Source organism: Electrona antarctica, assembly GCF_951216825.1.
Source record: "Electrona antarctica genome assembly, contig: scaffold_962, whole genome shotgun sequence".
Classification (NCBI taxonomy): domain Eukaryota; kingdom Metazoa; phylum Chordata; class Actinopteri; order Myctophiformes; family Myctophidae; genus Electrona; species Electrona antarctica.
The window spans coordinates 1-20,000 of record NW_027637262.1 but is presented as its reverse complement, the minus strand read 5'-3'; the positions used below and the strand labels follow the sequence as shown (position 1 = coordinate 20,000).

At 43.4% G+C, this 20,000-nt stretch overlaps 1 protein-coding gene across 1 annotated transcript; it reads right to left on the bottom strand.

The window, feature by feature from the left end:
* Positions 1–4,017: 4,017 nt before the first annotated feature.
* Positions 4,018–19,905, bottom strand: LOC306919022 (phosphate-regulating neutral endopeptidase PHEX-like). Its single transcript, XM_079531872.1, has 8 exons — positions 19,797–19,905; positions 19,315–19,369; positions 17,920–17,987; positions 17,543–17,673; positions 11,251–11,316; positions 4,584–4,688; positions 4,310–4,386; positions 4,018–4,213 (listed from the first exon to the last, which is right to left on the bottom strand). Exons 1-8 carry the CDS (start codon positions 19,867–19,869, stop codon positions 4,111–4,113), a joined length of 678 nt encoding a protein of 225 aa, XP_079387998.1. The 5' UTR covers positions 19,870–19,905; the 3' UTR covers positions 4,018–4,110.
* Between the last annotated feature and the right edge of the window lie 95 nt (positions 19,906–20,000).

Sequence of the window (20,000 nt, the reverse complement as noted above, 5' to 3'; positions counted from 1 at the left end):
ACTCCATCAGTTTGTGAAAAGTGCTAGCATTGTAAATCTCAAGTCAAAGTGGTCGCACGGTATATACGTCACGGATGCATCCCTTGAGGTTTTCAATACCCAGATATATTTGTTGTATTTTGTTGTATATGCTTGTATTTGTTGAAAATTATCTAAACAGCATCTTGCAAGACTATTATTAATACTCATCTGGAGAATTCACTAGGTAGTTGAAAATGTCAGGATGTTACTCCTCCATTTAGCTGTGTTATTTTCCCATGCAACTATTCAGCAAAGTTAATTATACAACAAGTTGACAGCGGTAAAACACACCGTCGGAGCTCCGTGGTAGGTAGAACATATATAGACATGAATAACAAAGTCAGTCGGGATCGCGATGTATATTGAGAATTCCACTCTTCAAAGTCGGCGCTCGTAGCCTCGTAAAGGCAGTGACGTCCCGTAAAAGCGACAGGTTCTCTGTCTGCCGTCTCCCCTCTGCTCCGTTAACATTATGGGTAACTCATTCAAGTGGTAAATTAAATGTGAAATACATCCTCTATTGAGAAAAAAACAATATATGTTGACAAAGACACTTCATACATTTGGAAACATATTTTTATTCAAATCAATATAGTCTTCAGTTCATTTCATATTATTTTAAAAGTAGGCTAACTACAGTTGAATTTCAATGGACTTCTATGGGCTGGCCTGCAGTATCCGTGCCAACGGACCAGAAGTGGGGACGCTGTCTCATTTGGGGGCGTGACATTTGTAGTCCCCGTGTGTCTCTATTCATTCATTTGTAGTCCCCGTGTGTCTCTATTCATTCATTTGTAGTCTCCGTGTGTCTCTATTCATTCATTTGTAGTCCCCGTGTGTCTCTATTCATTCATTTGTAGTCTCCGTGTGTCTCTATTCATTCATTTGTAGTCCCTGTGTGTCTCTATTCATTCATTTGTAGTCCCCGTGTGTCTCTATTCATTAATTTGTAGTCCCCGTGTGTCTCTATTCATTCATTTGTAGTCCCCGTGTGTCTCTATTCATTCATTTGTAGTCCCTGTGTGTCTCTATTCATTCATTTGTAGTCCCCGTGTGTCTCTATTCATTCATTTGTAGTCCCCGTGTGTCTCTATTCATTCATTTGTAGTCCCCGTGTGTCTCTATTCATTCATTTGTAGTCCCTGTGTGTCTCTATTCATTCATTTGTAGTCCCCGTGTGTCTCTATTCATTCATTTGTAGTCCCCGTGTGTCTCTATTCATTCATTTGTAGTCCCTGTGTGTCTCTATTCATTCATTTGTAGTCCCCGTGTGTCTCTATTCATTCATTTGTAGTCCCTGTGTGTCTCTATTCATTCATTTGTAGTCCCCGTGTGTCTCTATTCATTCATTTGTAGTCCCTGTGTGTCTCTATTCATTCATTTGTAGTCCCCGTGTGTCTCTATTCATTCATTTGTAGTCCCTGTGTGTCTCTATTCATTCATTTGTAGTCCCCGTGTGTCTCTATTCATTCATTTGTAATCCCTGTGTGTCTCTATTCATTCATTTGTAGTCCCTGTGTGTCTCTATTCATTCATTTTTTCCCCCATAGACGTTTCAGAAAGTCTTTATTTAAAGACCTAAAGACTCGGATAAAGACGACTCCTGTGACATCATGACAATAAACACAATAATTTTGGGCCGATCAGATAATTAGAAAGAAGAAAAACAGGGGCGGAGTACGACACTTTATTTTAGTTTTGCGCGCACGCACGCACGCACGCACGCACGCACGCACGCACGCACGCACGCACGCACGCACGCACACAATAGCAACAATCTCCATGCTTCATGCGGTGTGTGTGTGTGTGTGTGTGCGTGCGTGTGTGTGTGTGTGTGTGTGTGCGTGCGTGTGTGTGTGTGTGTGTGTGAATGACAGGAAGAAAGTCATTTTTAGGGTGAATTAAATATACTCCTTTATAAACAAATCATGATTACAACATGACAACATATTATATTTTATTTGACCACAAAACCATATACCCACATCAGAGCTGAAATCGACATCTAAATATGAAATAAATGGTTAAACATGTAGCTAGGTGTAATGTTAGAGACCACAGAAGACATGTAAATATGAAATAAATGCTTAAACATGTAGCTAGGTGTAATGTTAGAGTCCACAGAAGACATGTAAATATGAAATAAATGCTTAAACATGTAGCTAGGTGTAATGTTAGAGACCACAGAAGTGAACCTTTTCAAGCCTGTTTTCTCAACTCGCTGTTTCTCTGCAAGACATTACTCTATAAGCCATATCTCCAACACTGGTCAAACTGAACAACCAATATGTCCATTTGAAGCTACGATTCCCTGCTTTCACATGACATGGAAACAATAATAATCCAATGACTGTCTCCCATTCACGGTGGGTCACAAATTCCGATCTCCAAAATAAATAAAATCAAACAACATACTGTATATATACATTTCACATGTACACAGAACAAAACAATATAAGATATCATATTCCAGAAATAGATTAATTCGATGTTTATACAGAACAATAATCCCGTAATAATAAAAGTCTCCAGTTATACAGAATACAGCTCTCATAACAATATACACAGTCACTGTAACTAACAGAATACAGCTCTCATAACAATATATAATATAATATAATATAATCACTGTTCAGGGGTCCCCAAAAGGTTCTCATTAGCCTGAGGACCCCCAAAAGGTTCTCATTAGCCTGAGGACCCCCAAGAGATTCTCATTAGCCTGAGGACCCCCAAAAGGTTCTCATTAGCCTGAGGACCCCCAAACCGATACTCATTAGCCTGAGGACCCCCAAACCGATACTCATTAGCCTGAGGACCCCCAAACCGATACTCATTAGCCTGAGGACCCCCAAAACGATACTCATTAGCCTGAGGACCCCCAAACCGATACTCATTAGCCTGAGGACCCCCAAAAGGTTCTCATTAGCCTGAGGACCCCCAAAAGGTTCTCATCAGCCTGAGGACCCCCAAAAGGTTCTCATTAGCCTGAGGACCCCCAAAACGATACTCATTAGCCTGAGGACCCCCAAACCGATACTCATTAGCCTGAGGACCCCCAAAAGGTTCTCATTAGCCTGAGGACCCCCAAAACGATACTCATTAGCCTGAGGACCCCCAAACCGATACTCATTAGCCTGAGGACCCCCAAAAGGTTCTCATTAGCCTGAGGACCCCCAAAAGGTTCTCATCAGCCTGAGGACCCCCAAAAGGTTCTCATTAGCCTGAGGACCCCCAAAACGATACTCATTAGCCTGAGGACCCCCAAAAGGTTCTCATTAGCCTGAGGACCCCCAAAACGATACTCATTAGCCTGAGGACCCCCAAACCGATACTCATTAGCCTGAGGACCCCCAAAAGGTTCTCATTAGCCTGAGGACCCCCAAAAGGTTCTCATCAGCCTGAGGACCCCCAAAAGGTTCTCATTAGCCTGAGGACCCCCAAAAGGTTCTCATCAGCCTGAGGACCCCCAAAAGGTTCTCATTAGCCTGAGGACCCCCAAAAGGTTCTCATTAGCCTGAGGACCCCCATTTGAAAATACATACCAGGGACCCACATTAGAGCAGATTTCTACGGCTCTGGGGCCCCCCGGTTTGACCTGAATTAGGCTACGGACCCTCTGGGGCCCCCCGGTTTGACCTGAATTAGGCTACGGACCCTCTGGGGCCCCCCGGTTTGACCTGAATTAGGCTACGGACCCTCTGGGGCCCCCCGGTTTGACCTGAATTAGGCTACGGACCCCCCGGTTTGACCTGAATTAGGCTACGAATCCTAACCCCTAATTAATGGAATTTCTATCCTTGGGACCCCCAATACATCAAAGTTAATTTAACTCTGAGAGTGTACAAATGGAACCAAATGGACACGCACGCACGCACGCACGCACGCACGCACGCACGCACGCACGCACGCACGCACGCACGCACGCACGCACGCACGCACGCACGCACGCACGCACACGCACACGCACACGCGCACACACACACACACACACACACACACACACACAGTACAGACTCCCATCATCGGTCCATGACGACAGAGGTCCCGCCCTCTCTATTCACGGTCGACCAATCACGGAGGCCCGCGGCTCTACCAGACCCGGCAGGACTCCGCCCCTCGGTTCATGAGCGACGAATCGGGACAGTCGAACGCCTTGCGGAACTCCTCGTAGTTACTCATGGCCCCGACGACCCTGGGGGGAGGGGCCACAGGGGGTGGGGGGGTCAGGGGTCATGTGTGTCTGTGTGTTTGTGTGTGCGCGCCCGTGCGTGCGTGTGTGTGTGCTCACCGGTACTTGGGTGGACTGTGAGCTCCACTCTGGATCTGGTCTCTGGCTGCTTCTGGTCTGTAGGAGTTACATCTGACCTGCACGTGCACACACACACAAACACACGTGCACGCACGCACGAACACACATTGTTAACACACACAATGTTAATGTGAATGGACTCCTCATAATATATATCTTATAATGGTATTGTATAGTGTGTGTGTGTGTGTGTGTGTGTGTGTGTGTGTGTGTGTGTGTGTGTGTGTGCGCACGTGTGTGTGTGTGTCCTTACGTGCGCGTAGCTGAGGAAGAACAGCTGGTTGTTGTTGAATCCCAGTCCAGGAAGTAGAGGTTCCTCCACCCCCCCTCTCTGCTCCTCCACCCAGCGCCTGTAGGCCTACGGCCGTACCATTTATTACATTATGACTGTAGGCCTACGGCCGTACCATTTATTACATTATGACTGTAGGCCTACGGCCGTACCATTTATACATTACATTATGCCTGTAGGCCTACGGCCATACCATTTATACATGACATTATGCCTGTAGGTCTACGGCCGTACCATTTATACATGACATTATGCCTGTAGGCCTACGGCCGTACCATTTATACATTATGACTGTAGGCCTACGACCGTACCATTTATACATTATGACTGTAGGTCTACGGCCGTACCATTTATTACATTATGACTGTAGGCCTACGGCCGTACCATTTATACATTATGACTGTAGACCTACGGCCGTACCATTTATTACATTATGACTGTAGGCCTACGACCGTACCATTTATACATTACATTATGACTGTAGGCCTACAGCCGTACCATTTATACATTATGATTGTAGGCCTACGGCCATACCATTTATTACATTATGACTGTAGGCCTACGGCCGTACCATTTATACATTATGACTGTAGGCCTACGACCGTACCATTTATACATGACATTATGACTGTAGGCCTACGGCCGTACCATTTATACATGACATTATGACTGTAGGCCTACGGCCGTACCATTTATTACATTATGACTGTAGGCCTACGGCCGTACCATTTATACATTATGACTGTAGGTCTACGGTCGTACCATTTATTACATTATGACTGTAGGCCTATGGCTGTACCATTTATTACATTATGACTGTAGACCTATGGCTGTACCATTTATTACATTATGACTGTAGGCCTACGACCGTACCATTTATACATTACATTATGACTGTAGGCCTACGACCGTACCATTTATACATTACATTATGACTGTAGGCCTACGGCCGTACCATTTATGCATGACATTATGCCTGTAGGCCTACGGCCGTACCATTTATACATTATGACTGTAGGTCTACGGCCGTACCATTTATACATTATGACTGTAGGTCTACGGCCGTACCATTTATACATTACATTATGACTGTAGGCCTACGGCCGTACCATTTATACATTATGACTGTAGGCCTACGGCCGTACCATTTATTACATTATGACTGTAGGCCTACGGCCGTACCATTTATACATTATGACTGTAGGTCTACGGCCGTACCATTTATTACATTATGACTGTAGGCCTACGGCCGTACCATTTATACATTATGACTGTAGGTCTACGGCCGTACCATTTATTACATTATGACTGTAGGCCTACGGCCGTACCATTTATTACATTATGACTGTAGGCCTACGGCCGTACCATTTATACATTATGACTGTAGGTCTACGGCCGTACCATTTATTACATTATGACTGTAGGCCTACGGCCGTACCATTTATTACATTATGACTGTAGGCCTACGGCCGTACCATTTATACATTACATTATGACTGTAGGCCTACGGCCGTACCATTTATTACATTATGACTGTAGGCCTACGGCCATACCATTTATTACATTATGACTGTAGGCCTACGACCGTGCCATTTATTACATTATGACTGTAGGCCTACGGCCGTACCATTTATACATTAACATTGACGTTATTTGGTACAGTAGGTGGAATCATACCCTGACCTTTTTCTGCTCTTTCTTTCATTCAAATTAAATTCATTCATTTCAAATCATGACAGTTTTCTGATAAACCTCATGTTTCGATGTCAGTCGTTATCAAACATTTTCATGTCAAGGACCCCCAAAATGATATGTAATCGGCCGCCGACCCCCATCTGAAATATGTAGTTCCAGAAGCAAAGATTTAAGTTAAAAACGTCACCACATTTTCATGATTTAAAAACAAAATAGCAGGTCTACAAGCTTGTAGATCTGCTATTTTTCAATAGCTAAAGCATAACCAAAGTAAATTTGACCGAGGGACTGCCATTGAATTTTTTTGAATTTTCGTTTTTTTAAAGCAGGGAATCGTTGCTTCAAATTGACATATTGGTTGTTCAGTTTGACCCACCAGTTTTGGGGATATGGCTTATAGAGTAATGTCTTGCAGAGAAACAGCGAGTTGAGAAAACAGGCTTGAAAGGTTCACTTCTGTGGTCTCTAACATTACTCCTAGCTACATGTTTAAGCATTTATTTCATATTTACATGTCTTCTGTGGACTCTAACATTACACCTAGCTACATGTTTAAGCATTTATTTCATATTTACATGTCTTCTGTGGACTCTAACATTACACCTAGCTACATGTTTAAGCATTTATTTCATATTTACATGTCAATTTGATAATACAATACAAGTTTTTCCTCCTCTGGTGAAAAGCTGAAGTTTGCGCGATGGCAGGCTCTCAGTCACATTTAGGGTGACCATATACAAACTGTTCATTTGAGGGACAGAAGTATGGCTTGTGTGGGACAAGTGGGATGGGGCGATACTGGAGTACCGGGTTAGCAACTTACTACTTGAGTTGCTATTAAATGCCTTGATGTCATATTCGACCATATAGGCCTATTGGCTATCATTTATAAACTCCTCTGGTGTCTCACATTTTGTTTTAAAATCATGCTTTATTTCTATTTTTATGCTATTTTAACAGGCTTAAAAACACATATTGCAGGAAGAGACAATGAGAGAGCTTTACAACAGAAGGCCAACTATTAGGGGACTAACTGTTAGGGCATTTGAACACTGATGCAATTGCCTGCCAGTCACAATATGGGACAGACAGGGTCTCAATTTGTGGGACGCCTGAAAAGTCTTGGAAATGAGGGACTGTCCCACACAAAGAGGGACATCTGGTCACATATTCAAATGAGGGACTGTCCCACACAAAGAGGGACATCTGGTCACATATTCAAATGAGGGACTGTCCCACACAAAGAGGGACATCTGGTCACATATTCAAATGAGGGACTGTCCCACACAAAGAGGGACATCTGTCCCACACAAAGAGGGACATCTGTCCCACACAAAGAGGGACATCTGTCCCACACAAAGAGGGACATCTGTCCCACACAAAGAGGGACATCTGTCCCACACAAAGAGGGACATCTGTCCCACAAAAAGAGGGACATCTGGTCACATAATGAGGGACTGTCCCACAAAGAGGGACATCTGTCCCACAAAGAGGGACATCTGGTCACCCTAATGAGGGACTGTCCCACAAAGAGGGACATCTGTTCACCCTAATGAGGGACTGTCCCACAAAGAGGGACATCTGTCCCACAAAGAGGGACATCTGGTCACATATTCAAAGATTTGACACTCGTGCAGTGCTATACGAGCTTGTAGATCTGCTATTTTTTCAATAGCTAAAGCAGAACCAAAATGCTTAAAACACCAAAAGGGGTTCCCGTCCAGAACCTACGACTAGTGGTGTGACAAGAGCTCTGTGAAGAAGCAGCTGATCCTGTAATCTGCTTTATTTATCTGCTGTTATTATTATTAATCTGCTGTTATTATTTATCTGCTTTATTTATCTGCTGTTATTATTTATCTGCTTTATTTATCTGCTGTTATTATTGATCTACTGTTATTATTTATCTGCTGTTATTATTGATCTGCTGTTATTATTTATCTGCTGTTATTATTTATCTGCTGTTATTATTTATCTGCTGTTATTATTAATCTGCTGTTATTATTAATCTGCTGTCATTATTAATCTGCTGTTATTATTTATCTGCTGTCATTATTTATCTGCTGTTATTATTTATCTGCTGTCATTATTTATCTGCTGTTATTATTTATCTGCTGTTATTATTATTTATCTGCTGTTATTATTTATCTGCTGTTATTATTTATCTGCTGTCATTATTTATCTGCTGTTATTATTTATCTGCTGTTATTATTTATCTGCTGTTATTATTTATCTGCTTTATTATTTATCTGCTGTTATTATTTATCTGCTGTTATTATTAATCTGCTGTTATTATTTATCTGCTGTTATTATTTATCTGCTGTTATTATTTATCTGCTGTTATTATTTATCTGCTGTTATTATTTATCTGCTGTTATTATTTATCTGCTTTATTATTTATCTGCTGTTATTATTTATCTGCTGTTATTATTTATCTGCTGTTATTATTTATCTGCTGTTATTATTAATCTGCTGTTATTATTTATCTGCTGTTATTATTTATCTGCTGTCATTATTTATCTGCTGTTGTTATTTATCTGCTGTTGTTATTTATCTGCTGTCGTTATTTATCTGCTGTCATTATTTATCTGCTGTTATTATTTATCTGCTGTCATTATTTATCTGCTGTCATTATTTATCTGCTGTTATTATTATTTATCTGCTGTTATTATTTATCTGCTGTTATTATTTATCTGCTGTCATTATTTATCTGCTGTCATTATTTATCTGCTGTTATTATTTATCTGCTGTTATTATTTATCTGCTGTTATTATTTATCTGCTGTTATTATTTATCTGCTGTTATTATTAATCTGCTGTTATTATTTATCTGCTGTTATTATTTATCTGCTGTTATTATTTATCTGCTGTTATTATTTATCTGCTGTTATTATTTATCTGCTGTCATTATTTATCTGCTGTTATTATTTATCTGCTGTTATTATTTATCTGCTGTCATTATTTATCTGCTGTTATTATTTATCTGCTGTTATTATTTATCTGCTGTTATTATTTATCTGCTGTCATTATTTATCTGCTGTTATTATTTATCTGCTGTCATTATTTATCTGCTGTTATTATTTATCTGCTGTTATTATTTATCTGCTGTCATTATTTATCTGCTGTCATTATTTATCTGCTGTTATTATTTATCTGCTGTTATTATTTGCTCTTTGGGTACAGTAGGTACAGTAGGTGGAATCATACATAAATTATGTTATCCCATTTATGCCTGACGTCGACATTTAAAGAAAAAAAATCTTCAAAATCCTGACAGTTTTCTGAAAAACCGTATGTTTCTGACTGTATCAGTGGTGCTCAATATGTCATGTCAAGGACCCCCCAAAAAATATGCCTTCGCCCACCCATCTGAAAATATGCTGTTCCAGCGCGGCACTCGGTGCCGCGCTATGAGCTTGTAGGACTGCTACTTTTCAACAGCTAAAGTATAACATAATGCTTTAATTAAAACACCAAAAGGGGTTCCCGCCCAGAATGGGTTCTTGTATATCATTAGCCAAGCCTGATCACCACACATGACCCCGCCCTTGTTTTAATCAGCCTCATTAATTAGCTCGTTAGCAGATCAAAGACATTAGCAGTCATTTGAAGGACCAGCCTCAGCCTAATGGACTGATCAGTGCTATGAATACTCTGTCTGTCTCACATTGGAGGAAAAGGGCTCAAACGCACGCACGCACGCACGCACGCACGCACGCACGCACGCACGCACGCACGCACGCACGCTCGCAGGGGTGGCTCAGGGGTAGAGTTTCCGGATGGTAACCGCAAGGTCGCCAGTTCAAACCCGGGCTCCCCCAGAGTTACTGTCAAAGTGTCCTTGAGCAAGACACTGAACCCCCAATTGCTCCTGATGTGCTGGTTGGTGCCTTGCATGGTTTCCGCCGCCATCGGTGTGAATTAGAGAACTGCGGATGAGCTTTTTTGTCACCCTAATCCGCCCGTACATATTAATGATCCGCCCGTTATCCGACCGCATTAATTAATTAATCCAATTTATATATCCGCAACCACCCGAAATCCGCTGCAGGGATAGCCAATCTACAAGCTCACAACGCGTCGCTGGCTCGCTGCGACGCGTTGTGAGCTTGTAGATCGGCTATTTATAAGTTGTGTCACTCACCACTGCCGACAGTTCACCAAAGTTACGGTTGTATATTCCCATTTCCATGGCAACAAGGCTGCCGTCCGTTCAGTCAGTCACGTTCGCACATCGCAACGAACGTCTTTTCATGTGGCATATATCCAGCCCTCGCTCCCATGCAGTCCCATGGCACCGAGTCCCACGCCAAACTTATATTCTTCCCTTCTGTTTCAGTTAGTTGTAAGTTTCTTTCATACTCTCAGCTGCCTGTTAGCCTAGCAGCTAGCAGCCCACTCGTTGTTGTGGTCCTTCTTAGCCAATATAGGCGTCTAATTTGTGCCTGATGGAAAATATTAAAATACTACTAACGCACGCATGCTGAGATTTTGTGCCTTTTAAAAAATATATTATAAGACTATAGATAGATATCATTAATTTATTTCCGTTTTAAAAGTTATAAAGCCTATAGATAGATGGCTGGATTGGTTGCCATTCATTTATTATTTCCAGCATTATTTCACCCGCGGTTTATCCGATATTAATTTATAATATATTGAATTGACCCTAATCCACCCTAAACTGCGGTTCACCCGCGGCAACCGCGGCTAAATCCGCCACCCGCTGGTCTCTAGTGTGAATGTGTTTGTGAATGGGTGAATGTAATGCACAATCTATGTAAAGCGCCTTGGATAAAGGCGCTATATAAATGCACCATTTACCATTTACCATTTACCACGCACGCACAGGCACACACAGGCACGCACGCACAGGCACGCACGCACGCACGCACGCACACGCGCACAGAGTGAGAGAGCAACAGAGGTCATACCCTGTAAGCTTGTCGTATTCCACCGTTGTCTGCGATGTTCTCTGCCAACGTTCTCTTTCCTCGAACCTTCAACACATGGGGGGGGGGGGGGGGGGGGGGGAGTGGAGGGGTATAGAAATACATATTCATTTTGTAGTGGAGGAGTTAGTGCAGAAAATGAAGCTGTTAACTTCAAGTCATGCTACAGAGGTCCCCTTTGGTATGGAAGTACCTTAGGGTCATAGAAAAAGTTTTATCCAAAGAGACGAGTTGCTACACCCTTCATTTTGGAAATATTCACGTTTTTCAAAATGGCCGCCACCAATTACAGATATACAGCAGAACCAATATCTTTGCTTCTGTTAAAGCTATAATAATAAAATTGGTGTCAAAGTGTAATTTTTTGGGGTCAAGGATTCCAATTTTATAGGTTTCAAGGCAAAAAATCCCAATCATTTTCTCGTTACCATGACAACAGGGGTAAAATATGCAAATTTCATTCGAAGAAATATACAGGGTAACTTCCACCCCCTCATCCCCTAAAACTTTTATTTAGTTTTCCCTTTGGCATGGAAGTACCTTAGGGCAATAGGAAAGAAATTATCCAAAGAGACAAATAACATCACTCTTCATTTCTGAAATACATGCATTTTTTAAGATGGCCACCGCCATATACAACAATACAGCATAGCCCATATCTTTGCTTCCGTTAGAGCTATGATAATAATATTGGTGTCAAAGTGTACAATTTTGGGGCCAAGTAATCCAATTCTATAGGTTTCAAGGCAAAAAAAAACAATGCTTTTCTTGTTACCAAGGCAATAGGGGTGAAATATGCTAATTTAATTCGAAATAATACGTTTTAACAGGGTAACTTTCCACCCACTCATCCCCTAAAACTTTAATTTAGTTTTCCCTTTGGCATAGAAGTACCTTAGGGCAATCTAAAGAGACAAGTAAGATCACTCTTAATTTCTGAAATATATACATTTAAAAAATGGCCGGCACCATTCACAGCAATACCGCAGCTGCAGAACCAATATACTGTATTTGCTTCTGTTAAACTATAACTAAAAAATACATCGCATGGATGCACCTGGGACGTATCCTCAGTGATGTATCCTGAGGTCATCGGTGTTTCGGGTCTACCAACCTCATACCCCTCACTCAGGCGACCCAGCCGGGGTGATCAAGTCTCGACTTACGTCCCAGTAGCTACCCTCAATCAGTCCCACTAGGGCAAGACCAGGGCCACACAATCCGTTGGAACTACTCTAGAACTACTCTGCCAAGGCTGGGAGGTACGCTTCTGGCGCATGGAAGGACTAGGCTCTGTGGGTTGACTCCTGTCCAGGCCCCTCCTACGTCTCACCAGGTCCACTCCTGCTCTCACCAGGCCCAGGACCTGTGCATGCACCAGAGTCCCAGCACCAGACACTTCATTCAGGAGTGGTGGGCAATGGTTCCGCAGACTCCACCCGAGCGGGAAGGTGGTGCTGCGGGCTCCGCTTGCTGCTTGAATGGCCCTCCTAAAGGCCTCACCGAGGTGACCACCGTCTCTCCGGTGGTCACCAGACTATACCTGGTTGTCACATAGTCTAGTCACTATAAATTAAATAATATAAATTATTAAATGATATACTCCTAAAATAATATTGGACTCAAAGTGTACATGTATGGGGTCAATTAATCAAATTAAATAGGTTTCCAGACTAAAATAACAATGGTGGTAAAAAAAACTTCTTCATATGACTATTTACTCTGTGTTTCTGTCTGACTGTATATTTATCTTTCTGACTGCTATCACCTGAGAGTTACACCTGTTGTTAGAAGAACTTCTCACCCTATCTCTAAGAGAGAGGCCGGCGCCGGCAACCCGTCTCATTTTGGCTGCTTACAGTATATCCGCGATCTTATTCTTTCGGTCATCATGACCCACACTTCATGACCATAGGTGAGAGTAGAAACGAAGATTGCTCGGTAGACAGAGAGCTTTGCCTTTTGGCTAAGATCTATTTTTGTCACAACAGAGCTGTACAGCGACTGCAATACCACTACTGCTGCTCCAATTATCTGGCTGATCTCCTGCTCTGTCCTCCCCTCACTCGTGAATAAGACTTAAACTCTTTCACCTAGGGCAAAGTATTGTTCCCTGCCCAGTATGCACAATTCAGCGGTTTCCTGGTCTCAGATTTGGAGATGCTGATCCTGATCCTAGCCACTGTGCACTCAACCAAAAAAGAATCCACTGAGAGTTGAAGGTCTCGGACAGATGGGTCCGGATAGGTGACAATGCGCAGCCCTGGCGGAAGCAAACCCCCACAGGAAACAAATCCAACTTACTGCCCAACACACGTGACAATGTTCTCGCTTTGGGTGTACAGAGATTGGATGGCCCTCAACAACAAATCCCTCAACCCATATTCCTATCGGCCGGACCCTCCTTTCTAGTACCTTGGTGTACAACTTCCCAGGAAGACTGAGCAATGAGAGACCTCTATAATTGGCACACACTCTCTGGGCCCTGAGGGGTCGAAATGTCGAAAAGATGCACAGCGTGAAAAGAGGAGTTAACGGGCAATTATGGGCACTTGCTCAAGTTTAGCGGGCATATAGTTAATATACGGTAATATACAGGTGTGATGGTACAATTCGGGAGTTTACCGGAGTTTGTTGGAAAGTTTAACGGGAGTTTCCGGCAATATACACATCCATATTCCATGCTTTTTGCGCAGTGATGTCTCAACCAAGCCCCTCAACACCCAGAGCCTTTAGTATTTATCGATGGATCTCATCAATCCCTGGGGCTTTGCCACTGTGGAGTTGCTTAACTGGCTGCTGACCTTCAGGCCTGTCGGCACCTTGCAACTGCTGGAGTCCCCCGGGATAACATACCCCGATAGGAGTCCTTCAGTCGGACAGCTTCCCTGGCCACCAGGGTGTTCGAAGACCTTCTGACCACAGCTCACAGCCGCAGCAATACAAGCTTTGAACATTGCCCATTCCCATTCAACGTCCCCAACTTCCACATGCAGGGATGCCAGAGAAGTCCTGCCGGAGGTGCCTCCTCCCAACGTCTCCAGTTCACCCGCGCTAGACGCTTGGGTTTGCCAAGTCTGTCCAGACTTCACCCTCACCACCAGATGGTGATCGGTTGACAGTTCAGCCCATCTCTTCACCCGAGTGTCCAGAACATACTGCCTCAGGTCAGCTGATACGATTTCAAAATCGATCATCTTAGGCCATAGGCTGTTCTGGTACCAAGTACACTTATGAGCATATGTTCGAACATGGTGTTTGTTATGGTCTGTCCATGACTAGCACAGAAATCCAATAACAAGCCACCACTCGGGTTCAGATCAGGGAGATTGTTACTCCCAATCACACCACTCCCATTGATTGATTGATTGATTGATTGACTAGGATTTGCAACCTCATTGTAATGACCCTAAAAATTTACACTTTGACAAGAACTGTACCATTATAGCTTTAATAGAAGCAAAGATCCATACCTTTGCTTCTGTTGTATTACTTCAAATGGTGGTGGCCATTTTTAAACGCATATCTTATTTGTCTTTTTGGATAATTTATTTGTATTGCCCTGCTAAGGTACTTCCATACCAAAGGGAAAAGTAAATAAATGTGTTAGGGGGGAGGGGGTATGTTACCCTGTTAAAACGTATTTTTCTAATGAAATGTGCATATTTCACCCCTGTTGTCATGGTAATGAGAAAACTATTGGATTGTTTAGTCTTGAAACCTATTTAATTGGATTCCTTGACGCAGAAATTTACACTTTGACACTAATTTTATCACTATAGCTCTTAAGCAAAGATATATATGCTGTATTGCTGTATATGGTGGCGGCCATTTTTAAAAACACACATTTCTGAAATGAAGAGTGATCTTATTTGTATCTTTGGATAATTAAGGTACCTAAGGTACTTCCATGATGAAATAGAAAACTAAATTCAAGTTTTATGGGGATGGGGAGGGGGTGGAAAGTTACCCTGTTAAAACGTATTTTGAATGACATTTGCATATTTTACCCCTGTTGTCATGGTAACGATAAAAGGATTGTTTTTTTGTGCCTTGAAACCTATAGAATTGGATTACTTGGCCCCAAAAATGTACACTTTGACACCAATATTATTATCATGGCTCTAACGGAAGCAAAGATATGGGCTATGCTGTATTGTTGTATATGGCTGCGGCCATTTTAAAAAATGCATATATTTCAGAAATGAAGAGTGATGTTATTTGTCTCTTTGGATCATTTCTTTCCTATTGCCCTAAGGTACTTCCATGCCAAAGGGAAAACTAAATTAAAGTTTTAGGGGATCAGGGGGTGGAAAGTTACCCTGTTAAAACATCTTTTTTTGAATGAAATTTGCAAATTTTAACCCTGTTGTCATGGTAACGAGAAAATGATTGGGATTTTTTGTCTTGAAATCTATTTCATTGGATTCCTTGACCCTAAAAATGTACACTTTGACACCGATATTATTATTATAGCTCTAACAGAGGCAAAGATATGTGGTCTGGTCTAATAGTGGTTCATTGTCGGTGGCCATTTTGAAAAACGTGAATATTTCCGAAATGAAGGGTGTAGCAACTCGTCTCTTTGGATAAAACTTTTCCTATGACCCTAAGGTACTTCCATACCAAAGGGGACCTCTGTAGCATGACTTGAAGTTAAAAGTGTCTTAACTCCTCCACTATTGGGGGTCCTTGCCATGAAATAAAAAAAGATGTCTTCAAAAATCCTGACAGTTTTCTGAAAAACATCATGTTTCTGTATCAGTGGTGCTCAATATTTGATGTCAAGGACCCCCAAAAACTATATGTAATTGGCCTCCGGTTTTTGTAATTGTTCTTATTTCGTTTTGTAGGTTTTCTGAGCACCAAAAAAAAACCCTGAACTTTTAACATTCAGTAGATTTTCTGTGGTCTGGTGTTTTCTGACTCAAACAGGTGCTCTGATTTTCCTGTGGAGTGTGATGTCACAGCCTGCAAATCCCATATTATGTCGATGGGATCTGCCAGCAGATGTCACCGTTTTTGCCTGTTTTCATTGCAGCTCAGTGAGGCTTCCAAACCCCAGAGAAAACCCCCAGACCACAGAAAACCCACCGAAGGTTCAAAGGTCAGGTTGTGTGGATGTGATAGAGGTCATAAAACCGAAAATAAAAATATATTAAATTAAAATTAATGTCATGAAACCTAAGAAACACTAAGCCCCTCATCCCAGTGGGAGGTACTCACATTAAGGCCCGCCTCCTCCCAGAGGGAGGTACTCACATTAAGCCCCGCCTCCTCCCAGAGGTAGCTGTTGTATTGGTCCACCATATATTGGCTCCTCCCAGAGGGAGGTACTCACATTAAGCCCCACCTCCTCCCAGAGGTAGCCGTTGTATTGGTCCACCATATATTGGCTCCTCCCAGTGGGAGGTACTCACATTAAGCCCTCCCAGTGGGAGGTACTCTACTCACATTAAGGCCCGCCTCCTCCCAGAGGTAGCCGTTGTATTGGTCCACCATACATTGGCTCCTCCCAGTGGGAGGTACTCTACTCACATTAAAGCCCGCCTCCTCCCAGAGGTAGCCGTTGTATTGGTCCACCATACATTGGCTCCTCCCAGTGGGAGGTACTCTACTCACATTAAGGCCCGCCTCCTCCCAGAGGTAGCTGTTGTATTGGTCCACCATATATTGGCTCCTCCCAGTGGGAGGTACTCTACTCACATTAAGGCCCGCCTCCTCCCAGAGGTAGCCATTGTATTGGTCCACCATACATTGGCTCCTCCCAGTGGGAGGTACTCACATTAAAGCCCACCTCCTCCCAGAGGTAGCCGTTGTATTGGTCCACCATACATTGGCTCCTCCCAGTGGAAGGTACTCACATTAAGGCACGCCTCCTCCCAGAGGTAGCCGTTGTATTGGTCCACCATACATTGGCTCCTCCCAGTGGGAGGTACTCTACTCACATTAAGCCCCGCCTCCTCCCAGAGGTAGCCGTTGTATTGGTCCACCATACATTGGCTCCTCCCAGTGGGAGGTACTCTACTCACATTAAGCCCCGCCTCCTCCCAGAGGTAGCCGTTGTATTGGTCCACCATACATTGGCTCCTCCCAGTGGGAGGTACTCACATTAAGCCCCACCTCCTCCCAGAGGTAGCCGTTGTATTGGTCCACCATACATTGGCTCCTCCCAGTGGGAGGTACTCACATTAAGGCCCACCTCCTCCCAGAGGTAGACGTTGTATTGGTCCACCATACATTGGCTCCTCCCAGTGGGAGGTACTCTACTCACATTAAGCCCCGCCTCCTCCCAGAGGTAGCCGTTGTATTGGTCCACCATACATTGGCTCTTGTGGTTGAAAGCTGTGATTGAGGCGTTGCTCCACCATTGGTCCAGGTTGCCGTCCTTATCGTACTTACGACCTGTTGAAACACGCACGCACGCACACACGCACGCACGCACGCACGCACGCACGCACGCACGCACGCACGCACGGCAGTGGTGGATGTTCTAAATGTATTAAATAAATAATTAACGATGCTCTAGTCTATAATTCATGCTCCACATCCTGGTGACTCACCACTATTATCACGCGCACACGCACGCACGCACGCGCACACACACACACGCACACACACACACACACACACACACACACACACACTCACCATTGTTATCAAAGCCGTGCGTTAGCTCGTGTCCGACGATTACTCCGATGGCTCCATAGCTTAACGACCTGCAGGCAGAGGGTTGTGAGATCTGATATTTAGCTTAATTTATTGATATTGATCCTATAAACAATCTAATATAGGTGTGGTTTTGCTCCACTCAATTCATAATTAACGTTCCAATGTTGGAGCTCTGGCTCATGGACTAAGAACCACAAAGAACTGAACCAGTTCCCACTGGGAACCAACCGGTGGAACAGGGGTCTTTGTGTGCAAGAAAGTAAAAAAAAATCAATCAATCTTCACTAAATCCCACCCCAAAAAGAGATTGTCCAATTCCATGTTGTTGAACACACACACAGCTTAACGTCATGGCTGTGTTGTTGAACACACACACAGCTTAACGTCATGGCTGTGTTGTTGAACACACACACAGCTTAACGTCATGGCTGTGTTGTTGAACACACACACAGCTTAACGTCATGGCTGTGTTGTTGAACACACACACAGCTTAACGTCATGGCTGTGTTGTTGAACACACACACAGCTTAACGTCATGGCTGTGTTGTGGAACACACACACAGCTTAACGTCATGGCTGTGTTGTGGAACACACACACAGTTTAACGTCATGGCTGTGTTGTTGAACACACACAGCTTAACGTCATGGCTGTGTTGTTGAACACACACACACACACAGCTTAACGTCATGGCTGTGTTGTTGAACATTTACACAGCTTAACGTCATGGCTGTGTTGTTGAACATTTACACAGCTTAACGTCATGGCTGTGTTGTTGAACACACACACAGCTTGCATAGCTTACTGCAGGCCTGGTTGACTAGATTTAGAAGACATGTGTCCAGTGCATAGCCTACTGCAGGCCTGGTTGACTAGATTTAGAAGAGATGTGTCCAGTGCATAGCCTACTGCAGGCCTGGTTGACTAGATTTAGAAGACATGTGTCCAGTGCATAGCCTACTGCAGGCCTGGTCGACTAGATTTAGAAGACATGTGTCCAGTGCATAGCCTACTTCAGGCCCGGTTGACTAGATTTAGAAGACATGTGTCCAGTGCATAGCCTACTGCAGGCCTGGTAGACTAGATTTAGAAGACATGTGTCTAGTGCATAGCCTACTGCAGGCCTGGTTGACTAGATTTAGGAGACATGTGTCTAGTGCATAGCCTACTGCAGGCCTGGTTGACTAGATTTAGGAGACATTGTGAAGCTCTTGCTTCTGAAATGATGGATTATTTATATGGAGAAATCCCGTCATTTAACATGCATCTCCGTGGAGAAGGACAGATTGCCCTGCCTCCTCGCTGCTAACGAGCCTATTGGACAAGGACGGGTTGGGGAGGGACCTAGCGAAGGGCTAATTGGGTTGGAAGCTCACCGTGGGTACTCTCTGCCCCAGAAGAAGGGTTTCTGAAGTTCTCCTGCTGGGAATCCTGGAATGAGACGAGATGAACATCACGTGACGTCCAGAGTAGCCTCGGAAACCCAGACGTTTTTATTTCCAGGGAGAAAAATAAAAGTCTGGGTCCGAGTCCAAATAGAGTCGGCATAGAGTAGCGCAGACGTCGATCACTCTCTGCTTATTTCAGATCGTCTGCACCTTTGGGAACTAAAACTAGACCCAAACTAAATTAACTGTCAATCTCAACATTATTTTAGTCGAGTAAAACTAAAGGTTTTCAGACAACTAAAATATAAATTAAACTACATAGGACTCTATTGGACCAATGACGTATGGTTGGTGTTGTTAGAAGGGTTTCTATTGGACTCTATTGGACCAATGACGTATGGTTGGTGTTGTTAGAAGGGTTTCTATTGGACGAGCACAATCAAAGGGTCAAAGGTCACATCCTCTCTTACGGATCTGATTGGTGGAGGAGCTGTAGAAGGCGTTGACCGTCGTGGGATTGGTGAACCACCTGAAAACACACATGTGCGCACGCACGCACGCACACACAAACACACACACACACACACACACACACACACACACACACACACACACACACACACACACACACACACACACACACACACACACACACACACACACACACACACACA